The sequence below is a fragment of the Melanerpes formicivorus genome, unplaced genomic scaffold (genome assembly GCF_026170545.1).
Source record: "Melanerpes formicivorus ecotype bairdi unplaced genomic scaffold, bMelFor1.0.p_v2 SCAF_24, whole genome shotgun sequence".
Lineage (NCBI taxonomy): Eukaryota > Metazoa > Chordata > Aves > Piciformes > Picidae > Melanerpes > Melanerpes formicivorus.
Genome location: NW_027142376.1, coordinates 12525060 through 12548829, shown reverse-complemented (window position 1 = coordinate 12548829; position 23770 = coordinate 12525060). Strand labels below are relative to the sequence as shown.

General features: G+C 42.0%; 1 protein-coding gene across 3 annotated transcripts in view; it reads left to right on the top strand.

Moving 5' to 3' along the window:
• Positions 1 to 23151, top strand: part of TOPAZ1 (testis and ovary specific TOPAZ 1) — a 43448-nt gene extending 20297 nt beyond the window's left edge. For all 3 annotated transcript variants that reach the window (XM_068152936.1, XM_068152935.1, XM_068152934.1), the window contains 12 exons: positions 5343 to 5406; positions 6591 to 6742; positions 6944 to 7036; positions 7755 to 7870; positions 10998 to 11067; positions 12937 to 13111; positions 14852 to 14952; positions 16405 to 16570; positions 18989 to 19153; positions 20245 to 20448; positions 21680 to 21863; positions 22441 to 23151. In XM_068152936.1, coding sequence (XP_068009037.1) covers positions 5343 to 5406; positions 6591 to 6742; positions 6944 to 7036; positions 7755 to 7870; positions 10998 to 11067; positions 12937 to 13111; positions 14852 to 14952; positions 16405 to 16570; positions 18989 to 19153; positions 20245 to 20448; positions 21680 to 21863; positions 22441 to 22654 — 1704 coding nt within the window. In that variant the 3' untranslated portion in view covers positions 22655 to 23151. The remainder of the gene's footprint in view (positions 1 to 5342; positions 5407 to 6590; positions 6743 to 6943; positions 7037 to 7754; positions 7871 to 10997; positions 11068 to 12936; positions 13112 to 14851; positions 14953 to 16404; positions 16571 to 18988; positions 19154 to 20244; positions 20449 to 21679; positions 21864 to 22440) is intronic.
• Positions 23152 to 23770: the final 619 nt, after the last annotated feature.

Here is a 23770-nt window from a genome sequence, read left to right as displayed (position 1 = left end):
TGGAATGGGCTGCCCGAGGAGGTGGTAGAGTGACCATCGCTGGAGGTGTTCAGGAGGAGACTTGATAGGGTGCTTGGTTGCATGCTTTAGTTGATTAGGTGGTGTTGGATGATAGTTTGGACACGATGATCTTGAAGGTCTCTTCCAACCTGGTCTGGTCTGGTCTGGTCTGGTCTATTCTATTCTATTCTATTCTATTCTATTCTATTCTATCACTGGAGGTGTTTAGGAGGAGACTGGATGGGGTGCTTGGTGCCATGGTTTAGTTGATTAGATAGTGTTGGATGATAGGTTGGACTCAATGATCTCAAAGGTCTTTTCCAACCCGGTCTGGTCTGTCCTGTTCTCTTCTGTCCTGTTCTAACAGACATCAGCAAAAGAGCAAAAATTAGGCTGTACAAATATAAAGTAGTAGAGTAGGGAGATTCTGAGACATTTCTATCCTAAGGATCAGAGGCCCATAAGGAAACATAGACTTGTATGTGTTATTTAAGGCAAAAGCCATTTATGGTGTATTACTTCTAGCAAGTTTTGTGCAACAGGGGCATCTTTGTTTAAGCATCCTGTAATGTCCTTAAATGCAGCAGCAATTCTCATAATATTTGCAAGCAAAACCAGTTTTCCAGCAGTGGGCAAAGTAGTTTTAAAACCATTCAACAAAGATGAGTCTGTGGAATTTCCAAGAACTGCATGCAGAAAGCAAGCTAATTGGACTGTCATGTAGTGAGATTTTGGAACTGGCTATATGAAATCCAGACTTAGTGTAGGTCTGTAAGTCACTTGGAAGCAAACATAACCATTAAAACAACGAAATAAAGACAAATGCTCAAACTTTGCCTCATCAGTTCTTAGAAGATTTATTTCTTATCTACTGTCTTATTGGTATGAGTACAATTTTATCATTGGTGTCAATAAGCAAGAAATTGCAGAATTAAAATGTGAAAAATAACTTGTGGTGAGCAGAATAGAATAGAATAGACCAGGTTGGAAAAAACCTTTGAGATCATCGAGTCCAACCTATCATCCAACACCATCTAATCAACTAAACCATGGCACCAAGCACCCCATCCAGTCTCTTCCTAAACACCTCCAGTGATGGTGACTCCACCACCTCCCCAGGCAGCACATTCCAATGGCCAATCACTCTTTCTATGAAGAACTTCTTCCTAACATCCAGCCTAAACCTTCCCCTGGTGCAGCTTGAGACTGTCCTCTTGTTCTGTCAGACTTGTTAGAGTTAAATGCTCATTTTAAAAGAAGGGTAGCATCTAAAGCAGCTTATCCCCCTCCTAGATATCTTAAATACACTGTGTCAGAATTTGAAAAATATGTCAGTGTAATTTGGTTTTAGTCTTCCTGCTGTTTTCTCATTTCTCAGGAAAGAGATGGTTTTTTTCCAGTGCTTTCTATTGCCTTTGAAAATTTATGACAGCTTAAAAACACTGAGATCATTTGAGAGTAATTTTGTATGGGACTTTTCCCTTTTTCTCAATTATGAAATACCTTTGGCAGGCTGTAGTGAATATCAGTAATTTCCAAGTAGTGTCTGTGGATTATCATGGTTTGTGATTCCATATATGCAGACACATTAAAATAATTAGATTATTTTGCCTAAAACTATTAAAGATCCATTCCATTGCTTTTACTTGTAGTGCAGTCCTCCAGCACACTTCCTGTTCTGCTTAATCAAACCTATCCTAATTTTCTTGGTAGTCTGGAAGGTTTTGTTTGGTTTTGTGTTCATTTTTTTTTTAGAGCTGTCCATTTAAAAATAACAACAAACCAAGTACCTCATGGTGGCACCAAAGTACATAAATGGAAGACGGGTAAAGCAGCAGCAAAGTCATCTAGTCAAATACAGGGAAAATAAATCTCTTTAGGAGCTGTTGTACAGACTGGTAGTCCACTTACTTTGTGCTGTGCTTTCAGTGATGATCATTACCAGAATTTTTGAAGAGAAATACCTTTCACCATAATGGATATTACTTCCTTTTCATTAAGTAACTGGGTGATGCTTTAATGCATAATTTACAAGGATTTAATACTCTTCACATTTGTGGTTGATTACACAACACAGCAGTGATTTAATTCATAAAAAACATTATATATTTTGAAAATCAGCATACTAAACCTCAGCAAGTTTCATAGTTTCATTCAGGGTTGGAAGGGACCACAAGGATCATCTAGTTCCAACCCCCCTGCCATGGGCAGGGACACCCCACACTAGATCAGCCTGGACAGAGCCTCCTCCAGCCTGCTCTTAAACACCCCCAGGGATGGGGCCTCGACCACCTCCCTGGACAACCCATTCCAGGCTTTCACCACTCTCGTGGTGAAGAACCTCCTCCTCACATGTAGCCTGAATCTCCCCACCTCCAGCTTCATTCCATTCCCCCTAGTCCTGTCACTACCTGAGATCCTGAGAAGTCCTTCCCCAGCCTTCCTGTAGGCCCCCTTCAGATACTGGAAGGCCACAATGAGGTCACCTTGGAGCCTTCTCTTCTGCAGACTGAACAGCCCCAACTCCTTCAGTCTGTCCTCATAGGAGAGGTGCTCCAGCCCTCTGATCATCCTTGTGGCCCTTCTCTGGACACGCTCCAGCACCTCCACATCCCTCTTGTAATAGGGGCTCCAGAACTGGACACAGTACTCCAGGTGGGGTCTCACCAGGGCTGAGTAGAGGGGGAGGATCACCTCCCTCGACCTGCTAGCCACACTTCTCCTGATGCAGCCCAGGATCTGATTGGCTTTGCGGGCTGCAAGTGCACATTGAGAGCTCATGTTGAGCTTTTTGTCCACCAGCACCCCCAAGTCTCTCTCCTCAGGGCTGCTTTCCAGCCAGTCACTGCCCAGCCTGTATTTGTGCCTGGGATTGCCTCGACCCAGATGCAGGACCCTGCACTTGCTCTTATTGAACTTCATGAGGTTGGCTTGAAGTTCTAGAAGTTACCAGTTTTTTGTTTGTTTGTTTGTGTGTTGGGGTTTTTTTTAAGATGTGTTTCATTTCAAACACTGAACTCTCTCTTGTATTAGGCAAAGTAAATGAAGCTGTTCAGACTGTTTTAAATACTCTCCAAAGTATGTAGAGGGAGTAGGGGATCTTAATGTCTCTCTGTGTATGGGAGGGGGAAAAAAGATGATGAAGCCAGACTCTTCTTAGCAATGCCCAGTGAAAGGACAAGAGACAGTGGGCATAAATTGAATTTACAGGAGGCAAATAGCTTCCAAAAGAAAACAAACTAATTTACATAATGTGAGCATGTGCTGAAGTATTTTGTTGGAAATGCACTCAGCCACCCAGGATTGTAGTTTTGGAGTACATAATGCATTGCCAAGTGACCTTGCATATACATTAGGTAACAGGTTCTACATGATTTTCTGGAAGGTACATTTTAAACTCTAGTTCAACAATATTATGACACTGTTTCAAAATAAAAACAATAACCTTTGTTTATATTCAACATACTTACAGGTACAAATTTTGTATACTTTGACTTGATCATCTTAACAGGCTAATGGTTTTTAAAAACAGAAAGACATCTTGGCCACAAACCAGTATCTTCTGCTTTGTTGGTAATTCATTTGCTGTGTAACAACCTCCACGAGTAGATCCTATCTGATTTTCAAGTTGTGCATGAAAATAAACATGATTTAGTTCTATAATAATGTGAATAATTTAGGGGGCATCTTCTATCTCTTGATGTTCAATATTTCATGAAATAGTATTAAATAGAAGGGCTCTGCAGAGGGACTTCAACCGACTGGGCAGAGTCCAACAGGATGGCATTCAACAAGTCCAAGTGCCGAGTGCTGCACTTTGGCTACGGCAATCCCATGCAGAGCTACAGGCTGGGGTCGGAGTGGGTGGAGAGCTCCCAAACAGAGAGGGACCTGGGGGTGCTGATTCATAGCTGCCTAAACATGAGCCAGCAGTGTGCCCAGGTGGCCAAGAGGGCCAACAGCATCCTGGCCTGCATTAGGAATAGTGTGGCCAGCAGGAGCAGGGAAGTCATTGTGCCCCTGGACTCTGCTTTGGTTAGGCCGCACCTTGAGTCCTGTGTCCAGTTCTGGGCCCCTCAGTTTAAGGAGGACATCGAGACACTTGAACGTGTCCAGAGAAATGCAACAAGGCTGGGGAGAGGCCTTGAGCATAGCCTTATGAGGAGAGGCTGAGGGAGCTGGGATTGTTTAGCCTGGAGAAGAGGAGGCTCAGGGGTGACCTCATTGCTCTCTACAACTACCTGAAAGGTGGTTGTAGCCAGGAAGGGGTTGGTCTCTTCTCCCAGGCAACCAGCACCAGAACAAGGGGACACAGTCTCAAGCTGCACCAGGGGAAGTTTGGGCTCAAGGTGAGGAGAAAGTTCTTCACCGAGAGAGTCATTTGTCATTGGAATGTGCTGCCCAGCGAGGTGGTGGAGTCACCATCCCTGGAGGTGTTCAAGTGGAGATTGAACGTGGCACTTGGTGCCATGGTCTAGTCATGAGGTCTGTGGTGACAGGTTGGACTCGATGATCCTCAAGGTCTCTTCCAACCTTAGCGATACTGTGATACTGTGAAATACGACCTGTTTGCAGTGTTATGCAGAAAGAGTTGTAAATGTTCCACAAGTATAAAAGGGTGTCTCTGAGGGTGGGTGGGGTTTTTATCTAACTTGGAATGCTAAGATTTAATCTCAGTAATATTTACTTCATCATCCGCAGAGATGGAACAAAATGTATCTTACACAGACTGACAGCTTAAGATGGTATGAATATTCCAATAGCAAATAGCATATTAAAATATCTAGTTATGGATTTTATTTTCTTGAATCAAGTGTATCTGGAGTGAGATGGTTCATTAAATCCCATCAGGTCTTAAATGTTTCATCTATGTCCTTATGGGTGATTCTATATTGTGATCACTGTTAACCAACTTGATTTCTAGATTTTTGACTTCTCTAGTTGGTACATTGGTGTCATTTTTTGTTTATTGTATTTTCACTTTCACTTTTTTGCTTCTCTTTCTTCTGCTTACAGTCTGCCACATTTATTCTAATTCTGAAGGAACTGTCTTCAAAATCATTTTTCTGTTTGCTGTGAGTGTATACACAGACAGGCTTGCAGTTGTGGTCCCGCTAGCTCCTTTCCCCAACATTTCATTCACTGCTATTTGAATTGCTGTCCTTTTGACAGTGCCACTGCCTATAGACTAAGTTACTGTCTTAAACCTTTGTCAGCGTGTATGGGTTAAATAGGAACAACATAAAGCTAATTTCTTTATAGAACTCATGCTTGTGGGTAGTTTTGTTTGACATAAACTGCGGTAATATTTTAATTCAGATTTTTTTTTCCTCTTTTCCTAGATTTGCATGGCAATACTTAGGGCATACATTAATATCAAAGAATCAGTCCTTCTAAAACGTGCAGGTATGGCATACTAGTAGCTTTTGATCTGTCTTTGATTTAAATCAAGTTAAATAGGCTGCCAGGAGAGAAATGGTATCACTTCCACAGTGAGTAGGAAGTTCTGATTTTGAAGGAATACATTGAATCCATATGAATTGGATCCATAGGAATACCTCCAATATGTTTTCATGTTCCAGGCTAGGTATTTAGACACACAATTATCTCAGGGGATTGTTACTAAGTCTTATGTAGAGTTAAAGTTAACTTAGGCTGAATAGAACAATACTTCACAGTAGAAACGAGTAACTGGGGCAGGGCAGAAGTTTAACACAACCACATTTTTAAGGCAATTTTGAACACCTTGGGCAAAAACCACAACTCCAAAAACTTTAGAACTCAGCAGTTGAAAAAGGAGTGCAGCTTCACTTCAGTCATTTCATATTACCATGCATACAAACAGTTATGGTTAACACATTATAGGTACTGTAGTTGATTCAGATACATCTGAAATTCTACTCTGTAAAATTCCTTTTCTACTTGTCCTGAGCAGTCTTAAGTTTTTGAAAACATATTTGAGCATAGCACAATATGAATGTGGGATCCAGTTCCACAATATGAGTGTAGGATCCATTTCCACAATATGAATGTGGGATCCAGTTCCACAATATGAGTGTGGGATCCAGTTCCACAATATGAATGTGGGATCCAGTTCCACACTACGTAGCAGTGTTCCCATGATGAAATACTGAGCATTGTAATGCAGGTAACACTGGCTACCAGCAGAATACAGTACATCTCTTACTAAGGCTCTATCAAGGGAGCAGGTTAAGAGACTATCCACACAGTAATAGTGCAGTTCACTTCCTAGAGCTTCATGTCTAGAAAGGCCTTACTAGCTTGATGCTGAACCTGGTGTTGCACATTTCTCTTGTGCTTCACCAAATCAGCTAAGCTTTCTTGAAACCTACAGGTCTTACGGTGTTCAGCTCAATGACATATTTCAGAAGAGTAAGTCTGAGTCTAGTACAGTTAACACTGTATTCAAATAAGATCCTTTCACCCATTTTTTCCCCTCCATATCCCTGCCCCATAATACCATAGATACTTAAGGGTTGCTACATTGCATTTAAAATTTAGGAGATAACTTGTTTAAATAGTTGGCATCAGTTGCCACAATGAGAAATGACTTAATTGTTTTTTTCCAGTCCAAATATTTGTGAAATATTACAGAGAAGTTACTCCAGGAATGGATTTTGCTTCTCAAGTGCTGAATGAGCTTCTCATTTCTTTGCTCAAGAGCTGTTTGTTGCAGGAAGTATTTCAGATGTTGAATGTAACTGTACAAATCCACACACTGGTAGGTGACCTCATAATATTTTTGGAAGTCTTCAATCCGTAGTCTCTTAGTTTTGGGAACGCTCTGCCGTTTGCAGTAAGAAGTTTGGGTTTATTTTGGTACTCAAAACTCCCAAGTTCCTATTATAAAGCCCTCTAACCCTCTAGCTTTCAAATTGAAGAGAACTGCTAAACTGACTGTGCTTTTTTTTGTCTAAATTAGCCATCTGTAGATGTTCTTCTGAAAATTTTTGAGCATGTGGCTTCCTTGAATATAAGAGACGCTGTGCCTACGTTAATCAGTACCTTTCGTAAGGTATGACTTTGATTATACTATGGCTGCTTTTTGGAATTCTTGAAATACCTTGCCTGTTTTGAAACTCAAATATATCACTTCAATGGTATTTCAGCACTATTTTTTTAAGTTACTTTGCAGCTGAATTTGTGGTACAAGTTTCCATTTATCCCTTCTTTATTGATTGAGGCTCACTGTGTCATATTTTTCCCAATGTTGTTTGCTCCTTGCCTCTGGAAACCTCTAAGGCTGGTGAGAGGCCTTGAACACAAGCCCTATGAGGAGAGGCTGAGGGAGCTGGGATTGTTTAGCCTGGAGAAGAGGAGGCTCAGGGGTGACCTCATGGCCCTCTACAACTACCTGAAAGGTGGTTGTAGCCAGGAAGGCGTTGGCCTCTTCTCCCAGGCAACCAGCACCAGAACAAGAGGACACAGTCTCAAGCTGGACGAGGGGAGGTTTAGACTCGAGGTGAGGAGGAAGTTCTTCACTGAGCGAGTCATTCGTCATTGGAACGGGTTGCCCAGGGAGATGGTTGAGTCATCGACCCTGGAGGCGTTCAAGGGGAGATTGGATGTGGCACTTGGTGCCATGGTCTAGTCATGGGGTCTGTGTTGATAGGTTGGACTCGATGATCCTCGAGGTCCTTTCCAACCTAAATGATACTGTGATACTGTGATACTGTAAGTGATCACAATTTTTTTTGTACACTAACTTTTCTTCCCCCTGTTTGATATTACAGCTCATGGATGCTGGTATGTTGCTTGAGTTAGAACATTTTGATTATATTATTAAGTTCCTTCAGCAGATGAAAGTTTCCACTCAGGAAATAAATACTGTCTGGAACATAAAATCCAGGTATGTCTTTAAGGAGCTATTTTATATTTATGTTTGTCTAGATTCTCCTTCAGATTCCGTTTTTACAAATTTATGTTTGAAAGGCTATTAGTGCAAATTTAGTGTTTTGGATGAAAATACTATCATGCCATGCATGATTGTGTTTTGAAGCACTATCAGTCTAGTGTGCTTCAGAGACGAAGGACTGTTAAGGCAAAACTTTGGTTCTGGTAAGATTTTTCCATATTGATCATCATTGTACAGTCTGTTCCCAGCTGTACTACAAGTTTCATAGTTTCATAGTTTCATTCAGGGTTGGAAGGGACCACAAGGATCATCTAGTTCCAACCCCCCTGCCATGGGCAGGGACACCCCACACTAGAGCAGCCTGGCCAGAGCCTCATCCAGCCTGGGCTTAAACACCCCCAGGGACGGGGCCTCGACCACCTCCCTGGACAACCCATTCCAGGGTCTCACCACTCTCATGGTGAAGAACCTCCTCCTCACATCTAGCCTGAATCTCCCCACCTCCAGCTTCATTCCATTCCCCCTAGTCCTATCACTACCTGAGATCCTGAGAAGTCCTTCCCCAGCCTTCCTGTAGGCCCCCTTCAGATACTGGGAGGCCACAATGAGGTCACCTCGGAGCCTTCTCTTCTGCAGACTGAACAGCCCCAACTCCTTCAGTCTGCCCTCATAGGAGAGGTGCTCCAGCCCTCTGCTCATCCTTGTGGCCCTTCTCTGGACACGTTCCAGCACCTCCACATCCCTCTTGTAATAGGGGCTCCAGAACTGGACACAGTACTCCAGGTGGGGTCTCACCAGGGCTGAGTAGAGGGGGAGGATCACCTCCCTCGACCTGCTAGCCACACTTCTCCTGATGCAGCCCAGGATCTGATTGGCTTTGCGGGCTGCAAGTGCACATTGAGAGCTCATGTTGAGCTTTTTGTCCACCAGCACCCCCAAGTCTCTCTCCTCAGGGCTACTTTCCAGCCAGTCCCTGCCCAGCCTGGATTTGTGCCTGGGATTGCCTCGACCCAGATGCAGGACCCTGCCCTTGCTCTTATTGAACTTCATGAGGTTGGCTTGTGCCCACCTCTCCAGCCTGTCCAGGTCCCTCTGGATGGCCTCCCTTCCCTCCAGTGTGTCTGCTGCACCACACAGCTTGGTGTCATCAGCAAACTTGCTGAGGGTGCACTCAATGCCACTGTCCATGGCACCCACAAAGATGTTGAATAAGACAGGTCCCAGGACTGATCCCTGAGAGATTTCGTTTGTCCCTGGCCTCCACTGGGACATGGAGCCATTGACAGCCACTCTTTGGGTGCAGCCATCAAGCCAGTTCCTTATCCATCTAGTGGTCCACCCATCAAACCCATATGTCACCAGCTTGGAGACCAGGATGTGGTGTGGGACAGTGTCGAAGGCTTTGCTCAGGTCCAGGTAAATGACATCAGTTGCTCGCCCCTCATCTATTAATTTTGTCACCTGCTCATAGAAGGCAACCAGGTTGGTCAGGCAGGATTTGCCCTTGGCAAAGCCATGCTGACTACAATCAAATTAGAAACATCATCTAACATATCATTTCAGCTTGCATAAGCAAACAGTTCTTCTGCAATAAACAACCCTTCTAAACAATAAGAGGATTAGTTAGAATCTGAAGTAGTTAACCAATTGCATTTAGTGTGACTGCACAAACGCTTGTGCCAGTACGGGTAGGGAAGAGAGTCATTTTCGACGTGCTGCTGGGCAAAATGTGACAGCCCAAGTCAGTTCCAAAACGGATGCCTGCCCATCACTTGCACATCAGTATCACCCACGCTCACCCAAGCTGAGAAATTTGAGATTTCCTAAAGCAACTTTTGATTTCTAGTGGAAAGTGAATGTGCAGCATCTACTGTGTGAAAACAAGCCATCACTGTTTCAGGTGAAACTCTATAGAAAGTATTTGCAGCTTTTCATACTTTTCCTGAACCTTTCAGCTATGGATCTCTGTTACCAGTGCAACTTACCACACGTTGGAGATAATTTTTATCACTCTTCAGATCAAGAATCTGATTCACAAAGGAATGGCCCCTTCCAGGCTGCTTCAGTGTGTATGTGTTTCCAGCCCAAACTGAGAAGCAGTCTGTATCTATGAAGACTTAGCTGCTGTGCTACTTCTACTACATGTGTTAGCTAGTTCATGCATAGGTTGTGTATCTCTACATGATAGCATCACACTAGGTAGATGTAGCCTTTCTTTCATAGTTTCATAGTTTCATTCAGGGTTGGAAAGGACCACAAGGATCATCTAGTTCCAACCCCCCTGCCATGGGCAGGGACACCCCACACTAGATCAGCCTGGCCAGAGCCTCATCCAGCCTGCTCTTAAACTCCCCCAGGGACAGGGCCTCGACCACCTCCCTGGACAACCCATTCCAGGGTTTCACCGCTCTCATGGGGAAGAACCTCCTCCTCACATCTAGCCTGAATCTCCCCACCTCCAGCTTCATTCCATTCCCCCTAGTCCTATCACTCCCTGAGATCCTGAGAAGTCCTTCCCCAGCCTTCCTGTAGGCCCCCTTCAGGTACTGGAACGCCACAATTAGGTCACCTTGGAGCCTTCTCTTCTGCAGACTGAACAGCCCCAACTCCTTCAGTCTGTCCTCATAGGAGAGGTGCTCCAGCCCTCTGATCATCCTTGTGGCCCTTCTCTGGACATGTTCCAGCACCTCCACATCCCTCTTGTAATAGGGGCTCCAGAACTGGACACAGTACTCCAGGTGGGCTCATAGATGTTTGAAGCTGAATAACTCTTCCTCCTATGCAATTACCTTTTTTTTAACCTTTGTCAGAAATACATATGATACAGTTACACATTTGCATAACAAATCTTATTCATACCTTTGATTTACATTTTTTCTGAGTCAAAGGAATTTATGTGTGAAAACAGCTCTGCTCAATTATTTGCTTCATATGTGTACTGACTTCCCTAGGCCTAATTGTAACAATGTTTGGTTTCAGTGTCCAGGTTTTGTTTAAAATATTTCAAATCACATCAATTTTTACTTCATATATGACAATTTCTTGATTGCCTTCTGCTAGCTCATAGTTTAGTTTAGTTGGATGTGTTAAAATTAACCTTTTTTTTTGGTGGTTGTTGTAGAATATTTCAGGAGAGATACTTTGACAAGAACTGGCTTTTTGACTTTAATTTGGCAGTGGCTGAAATTCAGGTACAGTATATCTATCCAAGCCTGCTGGAATAATTTAAACCACCACTTCTTTTAACCCTAGAAGAAATCACAATTTGCATGGCATTTAAAATTAGGCTTTATTATTAAACATGTTGGGATTATGATAAAATACTTTTATGCAAAGACATGTTTGGGAAAGAATGACATGCAGGAGGAAACTGTCTTTGCCGTTTTCCTGTGATGTCAGTATATTATTTTATGTACTTAGAGTTTTTATCTTTGTTTTGCATTTAACTCAGAGATGCTCTAACTTGTAAGGCAGGGGAAGTAATTGCTTCATTTGTTGTGCTTGTAACTGGTAGTAGACCAAAGAATTATTTAATATCCTATTCAGTAGATAGAATTCATAGTTTCATAGTTTCATTCAGGGTTGGAAGGGACCACAAGGATCATCTAGTTCCAACCCCCCTGCCATGGGCAGGGACACCCCACACTAGATCAGGCTGGACAGAGCCTCATCCAGCCTGCTCTTAAACACCCCCAGGGACGGGGCCTCGACCACCTCCCTGGACAACACATTCCAGGGTTTCACCCCTCTCATGGTGAAGAACCTCCTCCTCACATCTAGCCTGAATCTCCCCACCTCCAGCTTCATTCCATTCCCCCTAGTCCTATCACTACCTGAGATCCTGAGAAGTCCTTCCCCAGCCTTCCTGTAGTCCCCTTTCAGATACTGGAAGGCCACAATGAGGTCACCTCGGAGCCTTCTCTTCTGCAGACTGAACAGCCCCAACTCCTTCAGTCTGTCCTCATAGGAGAGGTGCTCCAGCCCTCTGATCATCCTTGTGGCCCTTCTCTGGACACGTTCCAGCACCTCCACATCCCTCTTGTAATAGGGGCTCCAGAACTGGACACAGTACTCCAGGTGGGGTCTCACCAGGGCTGAGTAGAGGATCACCTCCCTCGACCTGCTGGCCACACTTCTCCTGATGCAGCCCAGGATCTGACTGGCTTTGCGGGCTGCAAGTGCACATTGAGAGCTCATGTTGAGCTTTTTGTCCACCAGCACCCCCAAGTCTCTCTCCTCAGGGCTACTTTCCAGCCAGTCACTGCCCAGCCTGGATTTGTGCCTGGGATTGCCTCGACCCAGATGCAGGACCCTGCCCTTGCTCTTATTGAACTTCATGAGGTTGGCTTGTGCCCACCTCTCCAGCCTGTCAAGGTCCCTCTGGATGGCCTCCCTTCCCTCCAGCGTGTCTGCTGCACCACATATTTAATATAAAAAGGCACAATTATAAAAGGCTGTAATTGGCAACACTAAGAAGGCATTTTAAAGAATGATAAAATACTATTTTAAAATTCTGCAGTTGGATGCTTGCCTCTTTCATATTCAAGGTCAGATTACTTCTTGTGCACAATTACAATGTAGTTCACCTATTACCACACTTACTGCACAGGTTCTAAACCCAAAATTTAGTATCAGGAATGATGTAGTTTGGGTTTTTTCCACTCCTTTACCAGCAAAGTCATAAGGCAAGCGAAAGACTAATTCATATAGAAAATAAACATCAGTTTGACATGCATGGTGCAAAACAGTACCCAAAAACACAACAGTAAAATGCTGGATGAATGCCACTTCTTAAATACAACTAAGAAATTATGAGCTTCCTCAGTCATGGTCATGACCTAAATAGAAAAAGGATTTTAATTTCTTGAGGGACAAAAATTATTAGCAATCCATGCAAGTTAGGCAACATGCAAGTGTGCCATATTGAACATGAGGGCTCTTGGCAGTAGTGTTTCATCTGCATGTATTTTTTTTTCTGCTTTAAATCTACCCTCTAGATTTTTTCTGTTTGTTGTTCTGGCAGCAGGTTTGCTTATATTTATGCCTTGCCTTCTTTGCAGCATTGCAAGGAAAAGAGTGATTGGACAAAGCTGGGAGCTTTGTATGTTAACGGAAGAACTGGATGTGAACATTTTGATGATCTTCAGAAGTTCTCTTTATGTATTGCTGAAATATTAACCAAAGATTCTGAGACAGACAGACCAGGGGTTCCTTTCTGTGATTTTGCTGATGCAGGTAAAATTAAGATGCAGGAATGATTTGTGTTTATCCCTGTTTGTAGGGTTTTTTAATAGAGGTAACAAGCAAATTCGTGTACTGTTGTCTGAGTATTAGTGAATTTTATGTGTGAAGTGCAAATACAATCAGCTGAGATTCTCAGTAGAAGCCATTTTCTAGTAGAAGTAAAATCCACAGTGCTTGCGTTTGAAGTCAAAGAAGGTTCTGAAAGAAGGATGCTTGAGCTTTGTGAAAACGATAAACCAAAATTGGTCTTCTAATAAGAATGTCTTATTCTCAGGACAAAGGAAAATGTATTTAAGTATTGTCATGTAAAGTGTTATTATAGCATCATAATGCTATTGTCATGTAAAGTGTTGTTAATAGCATCATAAACTTTAGAGCTGTAAATACAGCTCCATATATCTATTTGTAGCCCTGTTCAATGTACTTTGAAAAATACATCATGTGTATGTTTGAGGGGATACTAGGGGGGATGGGTGTTTTGGGGGGTGTTCATTTTAAGTCATTTGCATTTTCATTCTAAAGAACCAAGACTTTCTGCAAGGGCTGGGTCCACAAAACACTTTCTAGTTTTTTAATAGCCCTGGTAGGTTTTCTTACCCCTGTCCTCCTGTGCCTCTTTACTGAGCCTCCATTTTCTGCAACCAGAATAGAATGGAATTAACCAGGTTGGAAAAGACCTTTGAGAGGAACAGTACATATATGTAAATGAAGTGTCAATAGTATGTTAATGCATATTATAATGGATGACTCAGATCTTGTTTTCAACCTGTATTAACTACTAAAACGTGATGAATATTTATCCTGCATGCGTAACATAACATGACTTTTCTGACCACAGGCTTTCATATTACAAAACAGCTATCACAGCTTCCAGTTGTGATACAGACAGAAGATTTTGGTGGAGCTTGGAACTTTGTCTTTCCTAGAGCAGTGGTCTCTAGACTGATAGGCACCGCTATCAGTAAAAATTGTTTAGCATTTATTTCCAATTTATTTACTTACTTAGAAAATATATTAGTGCCATAGTATATGCATACAGTAAGGACATTCTAAATTGCACACCAAAATAGAAATAAAAAAGATGTCATAAAGACCAAATAAAGCACACTTTAAAGAATACTTCATTTGATTTTTTAATAGCACAGGAAATACTTTGCTCCTGCACCTGATTGTTTCATTGTTTCATAGTTTCATAGTTTCATTCAGGGTTGGAAGGGACCACAAGGATCATCTAGTTCCAACCCCCCTGCCATGGGCAGGGACACCCCACACTAGATCAGGCTGGACAGAGCCTCATCCAGCCTGCTCTTAAACACCCCCAGGGATGGGGCCTCGACCACCTCCCTGGACAACACATTCCAGGGTTTCACCACTCTCATGGTGAAGAACCTCCTCCTCACATCTAGCCTGAATCTCCCCACCTCCAGCTTCATTCCATTCCCCCTAGTCCTATCACTACCTGAGATCCTGAGAAGTCCTTCCCCAGCCTTCCTGTGTGGGAGACCACTGCTCTAGAATGCCAGCAGTGCTTCCAAAGTGGTTGCAGAATCTGCCTGTAAAACCTTGTAATTACTAAGCTCTGTAACATTCAGAAGTTCCTACTTTTGATGGTAGGTATTTAAGAGTGTTTAGTATTTTCACAATGACCATGTTTTCCAAGTGTGGAGTTTCTTTGACACTGCATCTCCATGTAAAATTTCAATAAATATTTATTTTTTTTTTTCTTTCCAGTAATAAAAAAATTACCACATAATGAAGCAGACAGAATTTTCATTGGAAGGACTGGGATAAGTGTAATGTATTCTTATCACAAAGTACGGCAGTGGACAAAGGTATACTGGGCTACGGGAGGCTGCCTAGAAGAAAAAGAATAAGTCATTTCTTTTCACAGAATCACAGAACGTTAGGGGGTGGAACAGACCTGAAAAGATCATCAAGTCCAACCCCCCTGCCAGAGCTGAGCACTAGACTACATTGTGAATATTTACTTACATTCTGCAACATTTACAGTTCCTATTTCCTATCTTGAAGGACTTGACTGTGGTTTATTTTTCCTTCTTACTACTTCAGAAGACTGATCAGATGTTCTTTCCCATTTAAGGATCTTACACCATAACTGCATTTTTATTGGGTGCTCTTCATTTATAGATCATTTGTAGCTGCAAGCTTTTCATCTTTGTATGAAGACCCAACTCTTAGTGTCCCTTCCTTTTGCTAGAAGGACGAAATAGACACAGGTCCTACTTAAGTTTGTATTTTGGCTTGGTTTGCACTTAGATTTCAAGTTTCTATTTTGCTGTCAATGTTTAACCTGAGTTTTTCCGGTATGTATTTTCCCCTTTCAACCACATCTACAGTTGACTGGGTTCTTTAAATGTTAACTGCAGTGATGTAGCTAGTATCCTTTCATGGGTTATGCTGATGTAAACCATTGCAGATACTTGTAGACCTTCCAGGTTTGAGCATGTGTCAATTCACAGGATAAAGCATTTTCATAAAAGGACTTTCTTAATAAGCTAATTTAATTTTCTGTCAGCTTCTCCGTTCTGCTGAATCTCTACCTCCATGACCCTTGTTCCACCATCACAGTGTGTGCACACATCACCACAATTCTCCCTCCTCATTGATTACCCACTAAGCAAGAGCTAAAACATGTCTGGTTAGAAGTTTCACTTGCATTATTTCACCATCAAGGACAGGTGCTGAATCCTGCCTCTCTTTGTTTCTCTAGGAACTTCACAATCTTTTTCAGATTGGTCAGATCTTAATTATCTTTGAGACTGCTGCCTTTCTTTCCTCTTTGACTGTAAAGGCCAAACAAAAAAAGTTCAGAGGAAGCTTTTGAAGGAAACTAGTGTAAACATCAACCTGGAATATGATCATTAAGTTGTTGGCTCTTGCATTGTTAGCAGATAGGTTCAACTTTTTCCGGTTCATTGTCCTGCTGGGTACAACTATCAGTGTTGTCTTTGGCTTATGCTAGAGTAATTATTTAACAGTTGGGTCTCTGGTGCCAAATTAGAACTCTCCATGCAATCTGTTTAGAATTTTGTAGGTTATATAGGGCTGAACAGAATCAAAAGTGTAAAAATACTAATGTACTGAAGTAAGCAAATACAAATTCTTTACAAAGTATGTTAAAAATACTGTATTGGAACATTGTATAGTAGAAATCATGTCATGAGAAATAGTGTGCTGGGAACTGTTAAGCAGTGAGTTGGTGAACATCAGAAATTTTACTGTATTTTTTTTTCCCTGACCTTTACCTTTCCATTCTGTGCTAGGGAAGGAAGGTTTTGGATAAACTGCATGAGCTACAGATACATTTTACAGTCTTGAAAGGACTTACAGATGCAGAGAGGTTGGCATCAAGATGTCAAATTGTTAATAAAGCTGCAGAAATTTTTCTCAAAACTGGAAGTTTGGAAGGAGCAACGTGGGTATTGAGAGGTAAGCTTTCTTATAAAAAAAACCTGGTTTTTGCTTAAATTTGAACAGTTCCCTTCTCTCAGAGATTTTGCATAAGAGTCATTGGAGGGGGTTGCCCAGGGAGGGTGGTTGAGTCATCGTCCCTGGAGGCGTTCAAGGGGAGATTGGCCGTGGCACTTGGTGCCATGGTCTAGTCATGGGGTCTGTGTTGATAGGTTGGACTCGATGATCCTCGAGGTCCTTTCCAACCTAAATTATACTGTAATAATAATAATACTGTTAAAGCTGAATGAAGCTACAAATATTGGGACAAAGATAAAATGTAATCTATCTTGCTGGTTAGAATTCTTGATGCGTGTAAGAAATATTATTACTAGCACTCAATGGTTTTTAGAAAAGCTTTCACAGTGTTCTGCCATCAGCACCATTCTACTCAAGAGCCTACAATAATAAGGGAGAGGTGCAGCTTGGAAAGTTACTTTGCCTCATGTAGATTTCTTCTGAGCCAAGTGACATTCATTTAGAATAAACTTTATTTAGAATAAACCAAACCAGGGTGGAAGAGACCTTCAAGATCATCACATCCAACCCATCAACCAATCCAACACCACCCAAACAGCTAACCCATGGCACCAAGCACCCCATCAAGTCTCCTCCTGAACACCTCCAATGACGGCGACTCCACCACCTCCCCGGGCAACCCATTCCATAGCGCAATCACTCTTTCTGTATAGAACTTCTTCCTAACATCCAACCTGAACCTCCCCTGGCACAGCCTGAGACTGTGTCCTCTTGTTCTGGTACTGGGTGCCTGGGAGAAGAGACCATCATCCACCTGTCTACAGCCTCCCTTCAGGTAGTTGTAGAGAGTGATAAGGTCACCCCTGAGTCTCCTCCAGGTTGAGCAACCCCAGCTCCCTCAGTCTTTCCTCACAGGGCTGTGTTCCAAACCTCTCACCAACTTTGTTGCTCTTCTCTGGACTCGTTCCAGCAAGTCAACCTCCTTCCTAAACTGAGGGGCCCAGAACTGGACACAGTACTCGAGGTGTGGCCTAACCAGTGCAGTGTACAGGGGCAGAATGACCTCCCTGCTCCTGCTGGCCACACTGTTCCTGATGGAGGCCAGGATGCCATTGGCCCTCTTGGCTGCCTGGGCACACTGCAGGCTCCTGTTCAGCCTGCCATCGACCAGCACCCCCAGGTCCCTCTCTGCCTGGCTGCTCTCCAGCCACTCTGACCCCAGCCTGTAGCACTGCATGGGGTTGTTGTGGCCAATGTGCAGAACCCGGCACTTGGATGTGTTAAATCTCATGCTGTTGGATTCTGCCCATCTGTCCAGCCTGTTGAGGTCCCTCAGTTGTCAAAAAAATGTTCAGTGTCAAAAAATGTTCAGACTGGGGCAGTGCAGTGTTTCTTTACCCTCCACAGTATCCACATTTAGGAAAACAGCTTTAGAATAGCATCATGTTTTTGCAATTAAATGACAAGTAATTACTGGCTTATAAAAATTCTGATCTCCTGAAAAGAGAAGAAACTAAGAAGTGTAAACAAGAACAGGTGTTCTATAAAGTAATATTGAGGATCTAAAATCTTAGCATTCGGTATTATGTATGTATTGGTATACATACATATTTATAGATGCCACTGGCAGTCCATTTTACTACTGTGGTATTTAAGAAAAGGTTTTACAAAATAAAAGCTTACAGCCTGTGATAAGGAATAAATGGCTTCCTGGCCTGCATCAGGAACAGTGGGGCCAGCAAGAGCAGGGAAATCATTCTGCCCTGTGCTCAGCACTGCTTAGGCCACACCTTGACTCCTGTGTCCAGTTATGGGCCCCTCAGTTTAAGAAGAACATTGAGATGCTGGAAGGTATCCAGAGAAGGACAACAAAGCTGGGGAGAGGCCTTGAGCAAAAGTCCTACAAGGAGAGGCTGAGGGAGCTGGGATTGTTTAGCCTGCAGAAGAGGAGGCGCAGGGGAGACCTCATTGCCCTCTACAACTACCTGAAAGGTGGTTGTAGACAGGAAGGGGTTGGTCTCTTCTCCCAGGCAACCAGCACCAGAACAAGAGGACACAGTCTCAAGCTGCGCCAGGGGAAGTTTAGGCTCAAGGTGAGGAGAAAGTTCTTCACTGAGAGAATCGTTCGCCATTGGAATGTGCTGCCCAGGGAGGTGGTGGAGTCACCATCCTTGGAGGTGTTCAAGAGGGGATTGGATGTGGCACTTGGTGCCATGGCTTAGTAGTCATGAGGCCTTGGATGACAGGTTGGACTTGATGATCTTTGAGGTCTTTTCCAACCTTGTTGATTCTATGATTTTCTGTGAAATTCTGAAATTTGTCTTTGTTACAGTTCACAGTATGTTCTTAATGGCCAAAAGTCTGTGTGTCTAGCAGTTTCAGTTCGTAGAAATAACACTGCACTGTTGTTTGCTGTAGAGTCAGAATGGACCACAAATGCACCACTGTGGCCCTGTGATAAAACAGATATCCTGGATCGGCATAAGCTGTTGTGCACATTAGTGCACGAATACTTGGCAAAGAGTTTATACAGACAGGCATTCGAAGTTCTGCAGAACCTGCCAGGCTTTCAAAATCATTCTGGTAAGTAAAGAAAAAGGTACTGTGTGAAGAGCTAAAAAAATGTAGCAGGTGAATCTCCTGTTCTTTTTGTTCTCTGGCTAACTTTTTTCGGTTTTTTTTTAGAAGTAAAATGGTTTTAGACAAGCTCAGTTTTGTTTGTTTGTTTGTTTTCCAAAGAGTGTAATGTCAGTTACAAAACATATTGCACTCTGCACTTCTTGCTGCACATGCCCACACATGCAGAGTTCATACACCTCTTTTCTTTTTCTGATGGACCCAGTTACACTGGGCAACTGGAAAGACCCACTACACCTTTAGGGATCACACACAGTCTGTACAGTAAGGTAAAAGAAGGATATCATTTGAAGTGTTTCATTTTATCTTAACTTTATATGAATATATCAGGGGGGTTTCTGGAACTGAGGCGGCTCACCAAAGCTGCTTCTACATACCACATTAAAAACTCAGTGCCTTTTTGGGCTGTAATTGTCTGACAGATTTTGGATGTGTACTTCAAGGTGAAATGCATAATTACTTAGCCTCCACTGAGGAAACCTCAGCTGATTCCTGTGCATAGGTCTCAGTGTTACTGCCAGCGTGTTTTTAGGTATCTGGGTAGAGTTTGGTTGGAAGAACACCTACTTAGATGGTTGGAAGAACACCTACTTAGAGAATACTGAAAGAATCTGAGGCATGAGGTGGATGAAAGGCTTGCTCAGGCTTGCCGAGATGACACAGAAGAGAAAGTGGACACTTCAGTATAAGAGTGGAAGCAAAACTTCAAGCCCCAAAGTTATTCTAATTGGTGCAATTTCTAAGTCAGTGAAGATTGTATTTATGGGCTTGGGCAAGTAAATGTGTTTTAATCTCATCCTAATGGTTTTGTCAGCAAATTATTACTTGGATCTTAACACTTCTCTTTTCTAACACGAATGAACTAACTCTATGAAAAGACTTTTGTTGAACAAAGCAGTATTATAAGTTATCATAACCTTGCTCTGTTTTACTGGCAGAAACAACAGTCCTGATTTAGGTACTGATTGAGAAGCAATTCTTTAATTAGATTTGCATTTATCTTAATTCTGTAGTTAATATTCTTTATTTCATTTCAGATGCTATAGACATTTCTCAGTACAGCCACCTTTTTAACAAGCTGATAAATGCCTGTTTTGAGAGCAAGAACCTTGGAGTCTCATCTTCTGCTGTAGACTTCATGCTTTCAAAGAATATAGCTATTGATTTTTTTTTACTTAGAGGATTAATCACAGCTTTGGGAAGAAGTTCTTTGTGGTCTAAAGCTAGGACCTATTACAAAAGTAAGTTGCCGCTTAAACAATATCCTTCTCTTATATTCTTTGGATAACACATGCTCATAACAGCTTAGTATCTTAGGGGAGAAGTGGGCAAGAGTGTATTTTGTAAGGAAACAGTAATTTCTGTGTCACTATCAGGAATTTATTTGTAATCAAAATGCTTACTGGGACGTAGTGACAGCTGAAAATAGGAATCAATGCATACTACCTGTAATGAAATAAAGGTAATTCTGATACCATTGTTGTTTTACATTTAATTTCATAATTTGGAAACCCTGATATGGTTAAAAAGTGCATCATCTTCACTTTTTCCTCTAGGCAAACTAGATTTCTTTGTACTTCTGTTTAGAGCTGTGGTGGTAAAATCATTCATCATCATAGACTGTAAGAGTGGTTTGAATTGGAAGGCATCTCAGAGATGGTGAACCAGAGAACATCCAACCTGGCCTTAAACATTTTCAGGCATGGCACATCCACAACTTCTCTGGGTGACCTTTTCAGTGTTCCACCATCCTTGGAATAAAGAATTCCTTCCTGATCTACCCTCTATCTGTCTTATACTGCTACATTTCATCCTATTGCTACACTCCTTGACAAAGAATCCCTCCCCATCTTTCCTGTAACCCTTTTTTGAGTACTGGAAGGCTGCTACGAGGTCTTCCTCATAGGTCTTCCTGGAGCATCCTTTTCTCTAGGCTGAACACCCCCCAACTGTCTCAGACTGTCACAGGGCTAAGAAGTTTATCCTGCAAAAGAAAATTCATTTCAACTAAAAGCTATGCATCTTTGATTGTTTTCAACTCCCCATTTCTGAGCTAAGATGATGCTGGGTGTGCCACTCTGATAGAGTCTTATGAAGAGCCAGCACTCTGCATTGTCACATTAGTTTTTTCTGAAATGGCTGGATTGGGATCACTTGGCAGAAGTGATCCCAAGCAAAGCTTCTGTCTGACCTGTCCTAAGTTGTACTTGCATTATTATGCACTTGGAATCCTCAAATTTTTGACATGGCCTTTTAATCATCGCTGATAATATTAATTGATAAATAAGATTTTACAACAACGAATATTACAGGCGAGTAATACTCACTGTGTTCTCACACCAGGCCACTTCACAGGTGAAACTGTAAAACCCATTAAGAGTTTGATGGGGTTTTTTTCCACGTTCTTAGCCATGTGCCAAAGCAAACAGTATTAGAAGGACTCAGGATTACCGTTTCTGCGTTTTCTTTCAGGTGCTTTATCAATGGGTTGCTACCCACCACTGCAGGGAAACTTATATCACAAGCGTTTGATGATTCCATCTTACCTGTCTGAGATTGAGATGCTGTTGGCCATTGAAGTATTTCTTGTATCAAATGCCAGTGATATTCAAAGTCCGATGGCTACCAGTCAGACTCTTCAAATAATACTGAAAAGGTTTGTTGTCACTTGTGTACCATTCTGATAGTGTTTATCTGTGTGGCTGTGTAATGGGGGATCTTACCTTCCACTGGCTGGGAAAGAGAATGCTTGGGTTTAAGCTTGGTTTTGATGCTTCTTTCTGAACTGGTTAAAGAACAGTAAATGTTGGAGAGTTTATTACTGTTACTTGTCTGTAGCAGAAACGTAATTGTTCCAGAATGACCTGTGTTCCCTAACTGAATATGCCTACTGCACTGAGAGTGTGCATTTTCAAATACAGAATAGCTTGTTGTCGTGGTCAAACATTTCTTTGTGAAATGTGCTGTGAGTATTGCAGACCTAGTTTGCACTGGCATTAAATCCTATTACTTTTTATTACCCTAGATTATGTTTAAAATATACTTCTTTTCTACTTTTTTTAATTCTTCAGAATAATCAGCCAAAATTTACCTAGAAATCAGCATAAGTCATTATAAATGAAGTGAACAAATACACTTTTTTTTTCATGTTGTGTAATCTTACTAAAGTGTCAGGCTGTAACAGAGGGCCTGTACAGTACTTAATTTTGTATTTGTGAAAATTCACTTAACAGATGTGAAGATCCAACAGTTCAGAATAACAGCGACTATCAAGCAGCAGTGGAGAGACTCATCCTGGCTGCTCGTATATCTGATCCAAAACTTCTGCTTAAGCATATGACAATGAATGTTAATATGGATGGAGTTTACAGCTTGGAGCTTGCATCTGCTCTGAAATGGCTTCAGGAGAATATGAAATGGGCTGGGAAGGTCTGGCTGTTTCAGTAGTCATTAATAAAGATTATTGGGGTTTAGTGGTTAAAGAATTGTTGAAAATAATACAGATTACTAAAGCAGTTCCCACTGTGTTCAGACTGTGCCTTACAGATTTACAGCAAGGCTTTATAAACTTATACTGTGTTTTTAAATGCTTACATTGATGGTAACACAGATAGTAGCATAGAAAGAGCAGATGTTTTCCCTAACTATATAGATGGTCACACTGACTTACATGGTTGTTTTGTAATAGCATAATTAGATAACAAGGAAGCTTCAGTATTGGTACCTACATTCTCCTTTTTTGCAGGGAATCTAGCACTGTTACTCTTCTCCCAGTGTGAGAGTCAGTAAGTGCATCAATTGAGTGTATCTCCTGTTCTTGAGTGAGATGTTTCCCACGTTGCTTCATAGTCTGCACAAGTAATGTTTCTTTTTGTCTTCCTCCCAGTATTTTTTGAGGATATTGTTCCATCTGTGTGCCACTTAGATTTTAATTTCCTTGCTCCAAAAACGCTGAGAATAAAATCACTTCAAAATCACTTGAGATATGCCTGACTTAGGACACCTTCCTTAACAGAACTAAGTCTAAACCTTGCTTACAGCTGAAGGTTTAGTCATATCTTTAGAACTGCTTGTATACTTCACATTTGTATATATGCAAAGTTCTCCTGAAAAGGAGAACCTGCTTTCTCTCTTGACTGTGCTTTTAGAGAGAAGTGGGTTTGTCCCATTTTTTCATTTTCTGCCAGCTTCATGATGAGATGGAAGCTTCTAGCAAGCCAGTTCTAGCATTCCTGAGTCTTTCAGAAGTTGGGTTTTTTTCCATCTGCAAATCTTGAATCAGATTCAGAGCATGAACTACTTAAGACATACTTCATCTACTGACCTGCAGCCTGCATAAGAAGAACCAAACATTTCATATCAGAAAACTTGTGGCAAATCAATGTGACCTCTGTCAAAGTTGGTATTTGCCTTAGCTCCCCACTTCTGTAGTGCTACTTTACATCTCCAGAACCAACCTTCACTGAACGTGCCATTAATACAGCTCTTGTGGTCCTGCTCTCTTCCTTTGTGCCTCTGAATCATGAAAGACGTTATAGTCCTAGCATTGTATGGTTTTGGAGG